At 45.4% G+C, this 16,659-nt stretch overlaps 1 protein-coding gene across 2 annotated transcripts in view; it reads left to right on the top strand.

Annotated features, from left to right (window-relative positions):
• Positions 1 to 6,179: 6,179 nt before the first annotated feature.
• slc38a5b (solute carrier family 38 member 5b) overlaps positions 6,180 to 16,659 on the top strand; it is an 18,281-nt gene continuing 7,801 nt past the window's right edge. The window contains exons 1-9 of one of the 2 annotated variants that reach the window (XM_060054465.1): positions 6,180 to 6,405; positions 10,039 to 10,112; positions 11,551 to 11,620; positions 11,889 to 12,004; positions 14,065 to 14,138; positions 14,546 to 14,638; positions 15,582 to 15,663; positions 16,064 to 16,146; positions 16,413 to 16,471. In XM_060054465.1, coding sequence (XP_059910448.1) covers positions 10,060 to 10,112; positions 11,551 to 11,620; positions 11,889 to 12,004; positions 14,065 to 14,138; positions 14,546 to 14,638; positions 15,582 to 15,663; positions 16,064 to 16,146; positions 16,413 to 16,471 — 630 coding nt within the window. In that variant the 5' untranslated portion in view covers positions 6,180 to 6,405; positions 10,039 to 10,059. Of the gene's footprint in view, positions 6,406 to 9,986; positions 10,113 to 11,550; positions 11,621 to 11,888; positions 12,005 to 14,064; positions 14,139 to 14,545; positions 14,639 to 15,581; positions 15,664 to 16,063; positions 16,147 to 16,412; positions 16,472 to 16,659 lie in introns of both variants that reach the window. The other variant, XM_060054456.1, reaches the window with a different exon arrangement.

The raw sequence follows: 16,659 nt of genomic DNA, 5'->3' as shown, positions 1-16,659 counted from the left end.
CTAACTTTGAAGTATCGAATCAGTAAACGGTGATGGAAACACCAAATTTCGCATAAAAATCGTGTAATTCGCAAAAAAGTTTATCCGCTCGCTTGAGGTAGTTTTTGAGAAATGCGAAAGAGAGTAAATTCGCAAAATGGGAGATGGAAACACACTTTACCCTAACCCTAACGCTATGTCTTTTTTAATTCTGGCACTATGCGCTCCTTTCACTGACAGTTCACTGCTGCAGCAACATGTTGCCACTCACTCTGCTTTATGTTGTCGGCGATCCCAATCCCGTGACCGCCGAACAAAACTACCTTTCGGGCCTTCATCTCACCCACAAGTGTTTCCACTTCAACCTCGTGAAATTTCGCTTTTTTGCTTTTCTCAGTACTTCTGCGATTGTTTCCGACAAGACATAATACTTGCATCTAAGTCTGTTTTATATGCAGATCGAATTCATGAGGTCATTTGCATTGACCATTTATGGTTAAAAAGGGGCGTTTACAGGGCGGCACGTGAAGCTGATTCAGCTGCGCACACTTGTAGGCACTCTGTGATTTATAAAGCAAAGATTGCGTACGGTGTGTGTACGCAGGGTTTTATAAATCGGAATATTTTTTGGCGCACGCAAAACTTCGCTTCTGGGCGTACGCAAATTTTTAGTAACGATCCCACGCACAGTTTTATAAATGAGACCCCTGGTCTTTTCTTCTTCGGAGAGATGATCTAAATATTCGTGGCTTGAAACCGTTTGGAAATTTACAGGTTTGCGTTGTTGTTCTCCAGCGTTTCCAGTGTTAGCCGCCATCTTGGAACCGGCTTTTTGCCCTCCAGGGTCAGCGTGAGTCACGTGACTGAAAACTATGAATAGGATCACGGCAATGGCAAGTCGGCATCCGATTTGCAGTCTTTTTCTTCCAGTGCACGCTATTCCTGAGAAGCTCGCCCAATGTTTACTCGTGTCTGGCCTCTCTGTCGCCCTTTTCTCTCTCCGACAATGGGTTTCTCTGTCTCTTTTTAATCGGCTGATCCATGATGAATGTAACAATCCCTTCGCTACTTGGGTGAGCCGGTTCTGTGTTTGTGGGTCTGTAGTGCCGTAAAGCAATTCGGTGCTTCGCGAGACCCGAGAGTCCCGCGAGGGTGGGCGGCGGTTCACCGGCAGAAACTTGCATGTTAATTTTTTCCACCAAGATGCGCTAGGGGGAGTCGAAAGCCGACTCCCCCTACACCCGAGCTGTAGCGACGCGTCGATGACGTCGACGCGTCGATGACGTCGACGTGTCGACGTCAAAAATTCGTCGACGTCAAATTTCTCCGTCGACGATTTTCGTGGACAATGGACAACAACACAGAGAACACAGTACGCACTTTGCTGAGTCTGTTGCTTATTTGGATATATGTTTACCGTTTAATGGGAAAGAAGGCTCGTCGCCTTTATTATGTCCGTGGTCGTCGCATGGACTATACGTCATCCAGCTCAGGTTGCGTAGCCGTGCGTGTGCGCTCATTACGCCTCGTTTCCACATACGTATGTTTTTCGTATCCGTGCTTCCGTAAATTTACGGAAGGAGTCGCTAGTGTTTTACGTACGGACATGAATTTATTTACGGACAAAAGATGGGGGAGCGTATGATAATGGCCGTTTTTAGGAGACCGGTACTTTGGAACATGAGGATCGACATATACAGAGATAAAAACAAAACCAACCAGGCTTTGAAAGAGATCGGCGAGGAGTTTGGCCTGCCAGGTACTTACATGTTTTGTGAAAAACATAAAAACTTTCATACGGTATCTCCGTAAAACGACGGCGAAAGTTACATTTTTTTAACGTATATTACGGACATACCGGACAGAAATTTTACGGAGGGGAGGAGTCTCGGAGGAAAAACGGACATTACGGAGAATCACATAGGAATGAATGGACTTTCGGTCGGAGACGGTTGGATCGCATACGAGAATGTACGTATGTGGAAACAAGGCGTTAGCATCTGTACCGTAGCGGCCCGTACCGTAGCAGCACACCTCTCCCAAGTGGCCAAATTGGCCTGGCCTGGCCAGACTGGCCACACTCACACTGGCAGATTTGAGCACGGCTGGCCTTTCATTTTGTATAACAGTGAAACTATTTTATTTATTTTATTTTGTGTAAAGCAGAAGGTTTTTTGCTGTGCAAAACTGTTGTTAAATAAAGTATATTATTAAGAATTTTTTGGTATTTATTTGAGATACATTATGGTTTTTATTAATCGAGCAACAGAAATAGATAACCATCCAATTAGTCATTAGATTAGTCGACTAATCGATGAAATAATCGCCCGATTAATCGTTTAATAAATAATCGTTTACCCCCAGCCCTACGAAACAGCGACCAATCGACCCATAAAGTGATATAGAACCATTGTTCCCCTTTAAGATTAGATTCAACTTTATTGTCATTGCACAAGTAAGGACAACCAGTACAACGAAATGCAGTTTAGCCTCTAACCAGTAGTGCAATCAATAAAACGTTTTTGTTAAAGCAGCGCTATAAGAATAATAATAATAATAATACATAGAACACAGATAGCAGATAGCAGCTGAATATAAAGTGCAGTAATACATAAATGGTTAATACAGTTAATACAGTTGATCCTCATTAATTGTAAAGTGCATAGGTAAAGTGCATAGGTGGTTTGAGGTAGTCAGACTGACCATAGTCCATGTTCAAGAAGGGGGGGGGGGGGGGGGGGGGCTAGTGTAGGGTCTTTGTGTTGAGCAGTGTTGTAGTATTGTGGAAAAAGCTGTTTCTGAGCCTGCTGGTGCGACTCCTGAGGCTCCTGTAACGTCTCCCGGACGGGAGGAGAGAGAACAGGGCATGACTGGGGTGTGTGTGGTCCTTGATGATTTTGTTTGCACGTTGCAGACACCGTGAATGATGAAGATCAGTGAGGGCAGGGAGTGATGTGCCAATTATTTTCTGAGCAGTTTTAACGACTCGCTGTAGGGCTTTCCTATCAGCCATAGTGCAGTTACCATACCACACCGTGAAGCAGTTGGTGAGGATGCTCTCAACGGTGCAGCGGTAGAAGTTCCGGAGGATCTGAGGGGAGAGTCCAGCTTTTTTCAGTTTTCTGAGGAAGAAGAGGCGTTGTTGAGCTTTCTTGATCAGAGTGGAGGTGTTGAGTGACCAGGAGAGGTCTTGTGAAATATGGACACCCAGAAACTTGAAGTTGGTGACCCGTTCCACTTCAGCCCCGTTGATGTGAATGGGTGAGTGTAAGCTTGCCTTTGATTTCCGGAAGTCAACAATGAGTTCTTTGGTTTTGATGGTGTTGAGCACAAGATTGTTACTAGCGCACCAAGCTGCCAAGTGCAGGACTTCCTCCCTGTAGGCTGATTCATCATTATTCCTGATCAGGCCGAGCACTGTTGTGTCGTCTGCGAATTTGATGATGGAGTTGGAGTTGTGAATGGGGGAGCAGTCATAGGTGAAGAGGGTGTACAGTAAGGGGCTGAGCACGCACCCTTGTGGCACACCAGTGTGTAGAGGAAGTGTAGTGGAGGAGAGGTTGTTTAACCTCACCGTCTGTGGTCTGTTGATCAGAAAGTCCAATATCCAGTTGCAGGTGGATATGCTGATGCCAAGCTTGTGTAATTTCATGATCAGATCAGATGGTATGATTGTGTTGAAAGCTGAGCTGAAGTCGATGAATAGCAACCTAGCATAGGAATTGCTATTGTCCAGGTGGGTGAGGGCAGAGTGAAGGGCTGTGGATATGGCATCCTCAGTCGATCTGTTGGCACGGTATGCATACTGGTGGGGGTCTAATGCAGGAGGAAGGCTGGGCTTGAGGTGAGCTAAGATTAGCTTCTCAAGACACTTGGTGATGATGGGGGTCAATGCTATTGGTCGATAGTCATTCAGACACGCTGGGTTAGATTGCTTGGGCACGGGGACGATGGTGGTGGTCTTGAGGCACACGGGAACAACAGCCTGGGCCAGTGACAGGTTAAATATGTTGGTGAAGACTCCAGATAGTTGCTCAGCGCACGTTCTCCACACGTGCCCAGGGATGCCATCCGGGCCAGCTGCCTTCCTTACATTCACCCTGCTCAGCACTGACTGCACGTCAGAGGCAGTGAATCTGAGGGGTTGTTCGCCAGGTGGTGGGGTAGTTTTGACAGGCGTAGTGCTGTTGTCACGGTCAAAGCGGACATAAAAGTGATTAAGCTCGTTAGCAAAGTCGGTAGTGGTGGTAAGGGGGGTTGAGTTTGCTTTTCTGTAGTCTGTGATGGCCTGTATTCCTTGCCACATACGTCGGGGGTCTGAGTTATTGGAGTGTTCTTCTTCAATCCGTAGTTTGTGGCTGTGTTGGGCGGTCCGTATTCCCCTTTTCAGGTTAGCCCTGGATGTGCTGTAGGCTTCTGCGTTGCCGGATCGAAAAGCGATGTCGCGGGCCTTTAACAGTAGACGGACGTCCTTGTTCATCCAAGGCTTCTGATTGGGGTATATCTTGATCTGCTTATGAGTTGTGACATCATTTACGCCTTTATTAATATATTCCAGAACAGAGGAGGTATATGTCTCAATGTCCAGCTGAGAGTCAGAGGTGGCATTGGTGGCGAACAGACTCCAGTCTGTGCACTGAAACCCAAGCTGTAGAGCGGCCTCTGCACCCTCGGGCCAGATCTTCACAGTCCTCACTGTGGGTTTCACCCGGCTAATGAGGGCTGTGTATCTGGGCAGCAGCAGCAGGGAAATATGGTCAGATTGACCCAGGTGGGAGAGTGGTATAGCCTTGTAGGCATCGGGGATGTTTGTATACACTTTGTCCAACATTCTGTCCCCTCTGGTCGGGCAGGAGACATGTTGGTGGAACTTGGGGAGTACTGACTTCAGGTTTGAATGGTTAAAATCCCCTGCAGCAATAAATACCCCTTCTGGGTGAGCAGTTTGTTGTGTGCTAATAGCAGAATGTAGCTCTTTCATTGCTAGTTTGGCATTAGCATCAGGGGGTACGTAAACGGCCATAATAACAATGCATGAGTGTTCTCTGGGTAGGTAAAAAGGCCGGCATTTAACAGACAGATAAGTGCAATATTTTATTATTATTTAGTTAATCAAACATAGATATTCTGTAAACCTATGTAATAGGCCTTTTGTAGTATTTGTATTCCCATAAAGGCGGCCCTTGCACATAACGGGCTGCAGAGAAGTAGGCCTACATAACGGGCTGTGGGGCCACCAAAGATCTTGACACATTCTCAACATGTTGCCTCACTAAGTAGTTTGCCTCACTAAGTAGTTGATGTCACTCTTCCCTGGCAGGAAGAGACAGACTGGGGATCTTCAGATACGGGCCAGATTAGTTAACAGGGTGTAACAAGGAGCATTCAACCAATCACCTGACAGCAGCTCGTCATACATGGTGGAAACTCACGGTTCTTCTACAAAATATATGGTGGAAAAACATTAATATTAGCATTTTATTATGTTTATTATTACATTTATTGTGAGATAGGCCTATAAATCATTTCATATGTTTGTAGCCTGGAAAAGTTACTGTTATTTTAAGTTAGCAGCAGACTGTTAAGCAGTTATAGCGTGTGAACGCTGTAGGCTAGCAATGGAAACATCTATGTCACACACCGTTACAATACATCAACATAGGGAGGTGATTTCTCATGTGCTGAGACCAAACCGTTGAAGACCCCTCCACTAATGTTCACCAAAGCAAAAGAGAGGTAATTATGTGGTAAAAAGTAATGCTGATGTCTGTGTACAAACTGTCCAATGGGCATGGGAATGCCCCTGTCTGTTACCATCTGGTGTTGACACAGTGCTGCTTAGTGCAGCAGGAGGTGACGGTAGGGTTAACGCTAGCCCTGCTAGCCCTGCTGGTGGGTTCACTTTGCTGCTCGCCTGGACATGCACCTATGTATGTGTGTGTGTGATTTGGGATCCGAGGGTCCACTCTGCATGGAAACACTTCCATGAGCCACCAGAGAGCTCCCCTGTGGCCATCAGCCATGTCTACTGTGTGTGTGTGTGTGTGTGTGTGTGTGTGTGTGTGTGTGTGTGTGTGTGTGTGTGTTTCTTTTTCTTTTTTACAGAGGGGAGTGTTCCTGTGACATGGCAAGTAACTTGAGACCAATGAGAAGCCGCCCTTTATTTCTCTTTCTCCATATATGCCCGCCTCCTCTTCGTCCTCCTCCCCCTGTACCCTGCCTCCCACCCTCTTCCCCTGTATGCGGAGACTCTTTCTGTCTAGGTCCTCTCCCCCTTGCTGGCTTTTCCAACCCCCCCTGAGCCAGCTGTACCTCTGGAGCTAACCCCTCACCTGTCTTCTCCCCTCTCCTCCCCTACCTGGCTGACCGTCCAAGCAGGACCGAGCGGCCGTGTCTGCTGTTCCAGAGCTCCCTCAGCGGTCGCAGGTCGGTGTCTTCACTCTCTTTGGGTTCCTTTGCCACGTGGTTTTCCCTACGGAGAATATCTCCAGCGGGGAGGTGGAGATCTGTGTGTGTGTGTGTGTGTGTGTGTGTGTGTGTGTGTGTGTGTGTGTGTGTGTGTGTGTGTGTGTGTGTGTGCGTGTGCGTATGCGTGTGCGTGTGTGTGTGCGTGTGCGTGTGGGTGTGGGTGTGTGTGTGTGTGTGGACCATGTCAAAATACTAATCTGTCTTTCGGTGTTCAACTTTGGTTATCTGTTCTATTAGTTTGAGGAGTTTGTCCTAAAGAATTGTGTGATCTTTTTAATCTGATGTATTGCTTTGTATTTTGGCATTCTTAGCTTGCTTGGGTAGGGTTAGGGGTAGGATCCTTACATTTGAGATTTGAGAATGTGCTCTGAAATGTTTATGGGTATTTATTGAGTTTTCCTATCCTTATCACTGATCCTTCAATATGTGAGAAAATGACAATAAATATACCTAATATATTGGAGCTGAAACAGGGAAAATACAGTCTTTTGTTTTTTAGTACAGCAAACTATGGTATGCTCTTGGAGTTACCATAATTGCTTATTTTTTTACCCCATTTAATGGCAGTCATAGTCCAAGTTATTAGAAGGAATATCTTTAGTAGTGGACTGAGCAGAGAAAGCTTCATAAACATTTGTGTAATTACTTCCCTGCTACATCTATCAATTTCCCCCCAAAAAATAGAAAAATGAAGGAAAGAAAGAAATAAACAAGGGAAGTAAGGTAGAAAGAAGCAAGCATCAGATAGCATAAACTGTTTTCTGTGGCCACACATCCATACGAGTTGACGATGCCAAGATTATAACTGCCGCTCCAATCTGCGGAGCGCGGGTCGCAGCACCCCTAGGAAATGGACAATATTACGTAAGGCGTAACTCTACACTCCCTCTGCCTGCCTGCAGAATGGGTCGGGGTCTGCTACTCTGAACAGCCCTGGAAACCCCCATACCCTTCCTGTACACAGTAATGCATATGTGTGTGTCTCCCTCCCCCCGCCAACTCCCCTCACCCATGTCGGTAGACCTAACCACAGACAAAACCTACATATCCTCTGCTACTGCTCGTGTCCTTTGGAACAATCAACATGGATCTGGTTTGCTCAAGTAAAAAAAACACCACTGTCCAAAAGCAGAGGTTTGTGTTTTCAGCGGTGTCCTTGGACACAACAGTGGTGGCCCTTAACTCTGGCTTGTGTAGCAACTTGATATACATGATCGACTATTCCAGGGAGAGGAGAAGGTTATTTTAAATGTTGAGTTGGCCAGCCTGGAATAGAAAGTTGGAGTTATCAAGTTGGACTTGGTATATACTGACCATAGTGTGTCCCTTCTGATTATAGTGGTCATTTCCTCTACGCCAACAGTGTGTGTGTGTGTGTGTGTGTGTGTGTGTGTGTGTGTGTGTGTGTGTGTGTGTGTGTGTGTGTGTGTGTGTGTGTGTGTGTGTGTGTGTGTGTGTGTGTGTGTGTGTGTGTGTGTGTGTGTGGGGGTATTTAGTAGGGATGAACCTAGGTTACAAAGGGCCAGTCACCCTCCCATAACATCAATCACTCTACCCTAAGACAGAAGTCTCTGGCACATCCAATCCCTGACACATTCCAGGCAGTTTGGTCTGACCACTGCTATACTTATGCCGAGCAGTCAGAGCTGCTGAGTTTCACAGACACCCAAACACCCTGTGGGGCACACTTTCACCCGGATACCTCTGGTGAGACGGAGCCAAATTAACACGGTTCATTCAGATATCCTGTTGTATGTTTTTCCCTCCCACACTATTTCTTTGAAGTTTTGAGTTATTTTTTAGGAATATTAAAGAAATATCAAACTATTTTGGAAAAAGGCAATCCGGGGAGGGAACCATAGCAGTAGTTCCACAGTGTGTTAGCGTCTGCGGTCAGAAGTGGCCTCATGTTGGACACTAACCACGACCCCAACCGCAGTAGGGTTCTTTAATCAGGGTCTGAACAAGGGTTCCTCTTCGCTGGACATCCACAGGATCAGCGTGCGGAGAACTTCCTACCAACCGCGTTTATAGGGAGGAAGAGAGAGTGAGGAAGAGAGAGAGAGGCTGTTAAGTTAGAAAAAACAACAATGGTATGTGTCTCAGTTGCCGCTGTATTCCCCCCACAGGTCCTCCCCATTCCCAGACCGCTTAGCGCTGTGTGCGGCTCGTAGAATACTCTCGAGACAGGATGTGAGGGGTCTCTGTGGGAAGTGAGGGTACGGATGACACTTCACCAACAGTAGAAACACACATTGTTATTGTATCTTACTCATGTTGCATCGAGGATAGGTTCAATCCACATTTCCAGAAAGAAAGATTGACGACACAACGCAATCCTGGTCCTTTGGTGTTCTGCGTCGGAAAAATCCCCCGTAAATTGTTGGTGAGAAGCTCCTCTCCCCCAGTCGAAGTCCATTGACATTTTTTGAAGGCTGACATGGAAATTAGTGAGAGCTTTTTTTTATTGGAGTAAATTCAGATTTCCTCCCGACGATGGCCCCTTCCCAGAACACTGTGGATATAACTGCTGGCTCCCAGCATTGTTGAACAAAGAGCACAACTATACTACAGGGTAGCGCATTGGTTATTGGGTGTACGACTCCCAGCTGAAAGGTACTGGGGTCGATCCCCAATGTCCAGACCCTGTAGCAAGATTATTTTTTTTTACACTTTCACACACAGGTTTGCCTGTTAAGACGACACTACCATTCAACGATAGTGCAGGATCTCGAACCATCAGACCCTAACCCTAACCCTAACCCAGCTCACAAACTGTGCACCACAGGGGGCTCCCGGCATAGTTAGTAGCCAGTGTCAATCCTCAGTTTGTATCTTTGTCTGTATGTGTGTTAGTGTGGGCATGTTTGTTCGTTTGTATGGGTATGTGTCGGGTGTGTGTGTGTGTGTGTGTGTGTGTCGGGTGTGTGTGTGTGTGTGTGTGTGTGTGTGTGTGTGTGTGTGTGTGTGTGTGTGTGTGTGTGTGTGTTTGGCCAATGAGGACCAAACTGAACCTGTACAAAGCGTCCTCCCCAGCTCTATGATCTACTGAGATGAAATGAATCCAGGGTCAGAAATACATTTATACAGTATAATAATAGATTTGAAAGTTAAACGGTTGTAAAAAGATATGGTAAGAGTACTTTTGGTTTTAACATCAACATGTTTACAAATAACAATATGTTTATGGTTTTATGTGCTTTGTTTTAATTGCTTCATTTTATTACAGTATAGCAAAAAATATACAGTAAAAATAACAACCAATAAGCACATTTTATTTGAATAGCAGTCCATTTTCTGGCTATTTAAAGTTGACCAGGGCTTTAGGGGAACTCTGTGGTTTCTCCAGAACCACAGGGAATGTCAGATGGACTCAAGGCTACCATTAACCAACCGATGTTGCCAACACTAGTAGCCTGAAGTATAAAAAAAAAAGGCTTATCCTCTAATCTTTTTCTTCTTCGTGTTTGCGACTGACACTGGAAAATTGTCCATCTGCAATGAATTGTTTCTATTCTTCATTAATTGACTGAAAACAGAAACGTTGTGGGCCCGTACTGTACCTCACACTGTACCTCGTCCCCCACGCAGAAGAACCCGGGCTCAGCCAGCATGGAGCTGCAGAAGGTGTCCAATGGACATGAATATGAAACATTGGACAAAGGGTATGTTCACATTCAAGTCAAAGTATTTAAATAACAGATGTGTTGCACAACACGGTCACCTTGGAAATGTTGTGACAAGGCAGGGGTCCTCACATACCTCAACAAAACAACGTTCAATCACACAGTAGTGATGATGAGAACATCAAGAAGTAGCAAAGGTAAGACTGGGGTTAAAGGTAAAATAACAATTGTAATGCAAATGTCATCATATCATTTCAACAAATTAATCTATCTAACCTACCCTACCCATCCAACTTAGAACGATTTTTGCAACAAAATGGAATGATTGTGAAACATAAAACATTAACTTTAAAGTTTTTTTAAATTTAACATTTCAACTAGCGCCCTACATAAAATAACGGACATATCTGTATCCGAGCTGATCGATAGTGTTCAAAGGTTTTTTATTAATTAAATATAATCCTAACAGATGCATAACTGATGTATTCTACCAAGACAACATGCCGGCCTGCCCATATCTGCCCATATACTATCAACACTCCCAAACGCCACCCCGGCACCACGCCAGTTCGCGTAACACAAAGCGTTTCTTCAACGCCACATATCTACACTCACAGGACTTCAAATATCTAACACATCCCTAACCATCACGGGAGAGAGGAGAGGCAGTCGCATTTAACGAAGACGGTGAAAGACGGTGCGATCTACAAGACAGCAGCAGAGTCCTTACGAAGCTGAAGTCTGGATAAAAAACAAGTGGTCATCAATATATAGAATATTTTGGCGTTTCTGCACTTGTTAATTGTTCATCGCGTTTGTAGACTACACTCAGATGTAGTCTACCCATTCTTGTAGCCTTGGAAAAAATAAATAAAATCAGAGTTTTCAAATTATTCTAAAGTGTTCTCCTTGTGTTGTCCTGCCTACTCTAATGAACCCAGGTAGCCGGCTCCTTGACCTAGGGGGAATATACCCCCTCGGTTTTACACAGGCAAGATGCTCATATTGTAACATTTGCCAAGCAGCAACTGTACCTGCTTGGCAGTGTCAAAATGCCTACAGTTGCACGTCCAGGTAGATGGGACAGAAAACTATTATTGAGTTTCCCGCCTATTAACTGAGAGTGGCTCAATCTTACAGACTATTACTTTAACACCACAGTTGTTAAAAAGTAAGCAAAAAGCTACATACAATCTCGCTCAGCACAATTTCTAGAATAACACACTGTTAGTAAACAACAATGCTTTGCTCTGATTCGCTTATGCTGGAGGCCGGCAATGTTATTGGCAAATGGCCAGCGACCACCAGACATACATGTTGAGCAATTATTGTGTATTTAGGCTGAATGCTATGGTTTGTTTCAGTGTTTGATTAGAAATCGCTAAATGATTGATAAAGGGATCTGGTTCTTGGAGTTTGTCAGGTGGTTAAACGTGTTGTTGTTGTTGTTGTTGTTGTTGTTGTTGTTGTTGTTCAGAATACAACCAGAGGAGGAGGCCTTCCTTCCAGAGAAGAGCGATGGCTTTAAGAAACAGCAGTTTACCGACGTGAGTCAGATGATTGGTCAAACCCCAACCTAGTTTGATTTCATAGGATTTTATTTCATTTACAGTTAAAAAATATAAAACTTATATCATGTTTTGATGTCGATGTTTAAGGAACAACATAAAAATTACACATAAAATCACATATTGCATATCATTCAACATAAAAAAAAAATTAATTTCACTTTTTTGGGGGTTTGTCTAATTTGTAAACTATAATTCCACAAATTACTTTCACTTGTTGATCAATTCCTTTATGTATGTTTGACAGTTTGAAGGCAAAACGTCGTTCGGCATGTCCGCCTTCAACCTGAGTAATGCCATCATGGGCAGCGGGATCCTGGGCCTGTCCTACGCCATGTCCAACACCGGCATCGTCCTCTTCCCGTGAGTAGGGTTTGGGTTTGGGTTTGGGTTAGGGGTTTGGGTCAGGGTTAGGGTTAGGGTTAGGGTTAGGCTCAGGGTTAGGGTTAGGGTTAGGCTCAGGGTTAGGGTTAGGGTTAGAGTTCTAAGCTCACCTCAGAGATGGAGAGACAGGGGCAAAACATGCCCCCCTGCAAAACAGAAAGACACATGCAGAAATCTCACATAAACGCCAACATGGATGCAAACATACCAATGCACACAAACACACAGACACATGCATGTGTGTGTTTACCAATGAGACCAAAGAATTGACCAAAATAGAACAAAGAGAAGTGCTGAGCTGGAGAGTTAAATATTGTGCAATTTTCATCCAAAAGGTAGAAATCTGTTTTTTTTCTCGCCTTTTAAATATATCATCAATCTGCTTTTTAGCATCCTTCAATAATCAATCCCATTGTGATATTCTTAGTCACTTATTGACATTACACTGGAATTGACTTGTTGGTATGGAAACCAAGGCGGTTAAAAACAGGGCCTGCATCACAGAGAACAGATTGATAGGTCTACTACACTCCCTAACCCTAACCCCAGCCAAAGAACAGATAATAGGTCTACTGCACTCACCCACAACCAAAGCTAAAAGACGTGTGCCGCCACTCATGAGTGAGGAAACCAAAGCCTCCACTAGAGGTAAAGGAACACAGCTTATGGAGCCGCTGAACCCGTCAAGCTGATTGGTCAAACAGAACATGGCTCCACATTCGGATACACCCACAACTTTGTTTAGCTGATGAGAGGGTGAGTTACGATCGGCTTGGATCGGATCTCTTTTGATTCTATTCCGTTCAGAGATGTAGCGTACAGGTAGAATATTCACTCACTCACTCACTCACTCACTCACTCACTCACTCACTCACTCACTCACTCACTCACTCACTCACTCACTCACTCACTCACTGGCTCACTCACTCACTCACTCACTCACTCACTCCCTCCCTCACTCACTCACTCACTCACTCACTCACTCACTCACTCACTCACTCACTCACTCACTCACTCACTCACTCACTCACTCACTCACTCACTCACTCACTCACTCACTCACTCACTCACTCACTCACTCACTCACTCACTCACTCAATCACACAGAATATGGAACTAATCGTCTACATTCATCTCAATGCCATCAATGAAATCTAAAACATGGAGATCTCCACATTCATCTCCATGATAGAGATGTTAAAGATGGTCCATGATCGGCAAAATATGGAGATATTTGTCCACATACATTTTCACGATTGAGACAAAATATGGAGACATAAATGTCAGCAATACACCGCACCGCTGGTAGCTCATTGGCCGAGGGCCGTGCAACGCTGGTAGCTGATTGGCCGAGGGCCGTGCAACGCTGGTAGCTCATTGGCCGAGGGCCGTGCAACGCTGGTAGCTGATTGGCCGAGGGCCGTGCAACGCTGGTAGCTCATTGGCCGAGGGCCGTGCAACGCTGGTAGCTCATTGGCCGAGGGCCGTGCAACGCTGGTAGCTCATTGGCCGAGGGCCGTGCAACGCTGGTAGCTGATTGGCCGAGGGCCGTGCTTTATTTGTGGCCTGAGCGGGCATGGATGAGGCGGTGTCGGTTTACCAGCAGTTGGCCGCAGCATAATGTTAGTGGGGGTTCACATGTAGCCCCCCACTAACGGAAGGTTCCCTACGTCCACAGGACAGCATGCTTGGCAGGATACCGGACCCCTACCGGCATGTTTAGGAATTCATTGTTCAAGTCTCTGTGTGTAAAAGTGTCTCAGCTGGGCAGGTTAGATTCAGGTTTAAAGGAACATGGTCCCAGTGAGATAATGAATAAAGTTCCAGGATGATTGCTCATGGGAGGCCTTCACAGCGTTTAGCGGTAAAGCTACCTCTAGCCTCATTCTCTAGCCCCTGACCCTAACCCTATTGTGATGGTCTTTAGCAAGGCACAAAATGACGCTGTAACATGTAAACACTGCGGGTCATTTGTCTTGTTAACATTTCCCCTATGTGAAGTATGGACTGTCTATCGGCCTCCTCTCTGCCCCATGCAGGATCCTTCTGACGGCCATCGCCTGCCTGTCCAGCTACTCCGTCCACCTCCTCCTGCAGAGTGCGGGTGTAGTGGGTGAGTCCCCCTATTCCCCAGTGAAGCTGAGGTCACATGCCGGCCACACTCCCTCACAGGTACACATTGAGGACATTGACGGAGCCAGCCCGGCCCAAAGCTTCTCTTTTAGAACCGAACGTCGGCAGATTTTTTGGGCCTCCCTGAGCAAGATGCGTAGCCCTTACCTGCTCCTTAATGACAATTCACAGAAGACTCTTTGGATGAATCACTAACTATTAACTATTAAATGAAACTCGAAAATGTATACTCTTGTGCTATGGGTGTGTGTGTGTGTGTGTGTGTGTGTGTGTGTGTGTGTGTGTGTGTGTGTGTGTGTGTGTGTGTGTGTGTGTGTGTGTGTGTGTGTGTGTATATGACCTTCTGATGCCAATCTTAGCAAATATTGATCCTCTATGTTTGTTCAGGTATTCGGGCCTACGAGCAACTTGGTCTTCGTGCCTTCGGGCAAGTGGGGAAAATAATTGCGGCTGTCATCATAACCCTGCACAACATCGGAGGTGAGGCTGCGGTGGTTGCTAACCCTAACCCTAACCCTAATGGTGGCTGTGATCATAACCCTGCACAACATGGGAGGTGAGGCTGCGGTGGTGGTGGGGGTGAGGGCTGCCGGCCAGACTATTGGCTCCAAACCCGTACGGGGCTACAGACACCAGGGACCCAGATAGGCGCTCAAGGCACATAGGGAATACTGAATTGAGTTGAATGGAGAACACAAAATGGCGTATTAAAGTGCCACAATTATATTTGTTGCATTGTTGAAGCTGCTGTTAAAGAGCTGCTGGGAGGAGGTTCCGGGGGACGGGCGGCTGCTATTGGCTGACCTCGCCATAATGGTTGACGTCATCAAAGGGCATCGAAAGTCCAGAAGTCCAAACCCACTGTGATAGCGTAGCCTACATATTGGATGGAGTTTATCACTTTTCCAAGACAACAGATTCTGGCTTTGCCTGGAGAGAGAGAGAGAGAGAGAGAGAGAGAGAGAGAGAGAGAGAGAGAGAGAGAGAGAGAGAGAGAGAGAGAGAGAGAGAGAGAGAGAGAGAGAGAGAGAGAGAGAGAGAGAGAGAGAGAGAGAGAGAGAGAGAGAGAGAGGAAGGGAGGGAGGGGGAGAGAGAGAGAGAGAGAGAGAGAGAGAGAGAGAGAGAGAGAGAGAGAGAGAGAGAACATGTGTTTGGTTTTTCCATGTTGTCACCCATTCATGGTGCAGGAATTCAGAGAATCGTGGTAACTTGAGCCTGGCTTCTGTGTTTGTTTCCACCTCCTTCAACTCTTGGTCTCCTGAAAATGACACCGTAAATAAAAGGAATGTTTTCTGATTGCATTGATCATATGCATACACCACATTGTGGTACATAAGATGTATTAAACAAGAGGGTTGATGATGAAATATTGATGTTTGTTCAGTTGTTTTGAACATTCTGAATGGTTCTCTGTGCTCCTCAGCTATGTCCAGTTACCTTTTCATCGTGAAGTTTGAACTTCCCCTGGTCATCCAGGCATTCCTTGGACAGACATCGAGCTCTGAGTGAGTACCTGGGAAAGTGGATCACACATCTGTCTCAAGTATGCAACTACCAGCCTCATCGTTTCTGTATGGAACCTATTCTTAAAGCAAACATTTATTTATATTGCCTTGCAACCCTACCCAAGACTGGTGATGATATTTCATGTCATTGTCGTAATATTGTCATAAATGTTTTTTGTAGACAGTAGAATATATTTTGTATTTGAATGAACAAATTTGTAAACCAAGTTCAAACCAGTGTGTTCACATATATCCAGAGTCGAGTTTGACTATTTGAGACATGTAAATATTCACTTTTGTGTGCGTGTGTGTGTGTGTGTGTGTGTGTGTGTGTGTGTGTGTGTGTGTGTGTGTGTGTGTGTGTGTGTGTGTGTGTGTGTGTGTGTGTGTGTGTATCTAGGGAATGGTACATGAACGGGAACTACCTGATTGTCATCGTCAGTGTGTTAATCATCCTCCCGCTGGCGTTGATGAAACACCTCGGTGGGCCTTTCTACTATCATTTATCTGTGCTTGTGTAATTATTTCATGATTATATTAATTATTTCATTTTTCATTATTTGCTTCATTTATTCAATAATTTCTTATTTCATGATAAACCATTTCTATATGTACCCTAATTTGTAGGGTAATAATTACTTAAGTTGCTGTGGAATTTTCTCCTGAGATCAATAAACTGTGTCAATCAATGTCTGAAGCGTACTGATTGGCCGGAGGATTGACCTGGATTATATGATGTCATTTTACAGGTTACCTGGGTTACACCAGTGGATTCTCCCTCACCTGTATGGTCTTCTTCCTCTCCTCGGTGGGGTATTATTATGGGATGCTATCATTCTGTATAGTCTGGTAATGGAGGGTGGGCTTGGGTTTGATCTCCGAATGTCCATGTGTGTGCGTGTGTGTGTGTGTGTGTGTGTGCCCTTGCGTGTGTGCTTGTGTGTGTTTGTGCGCATGTGGGTGTGTGTGTGTGTGCGTGTGTGTGTGTGTCTGCCC

This window comes from Gadus macrocephalus, chromosome 1 (genome assembly GCF_031168955.1).
Source record: "Gadus macrocephalus chromosome 1, ASM3116895v1".
Classification (NCBI taxonomy): domain Eukaryota; kingdom Metazoa; phylum Chordata; class Actinopteri; order Gadiformes; family Gadidae; genus Gadus; species Gadus macrocephalus.
This window is presented reverse-complemented; position numbering and strand designations above follow the sequence as displayed.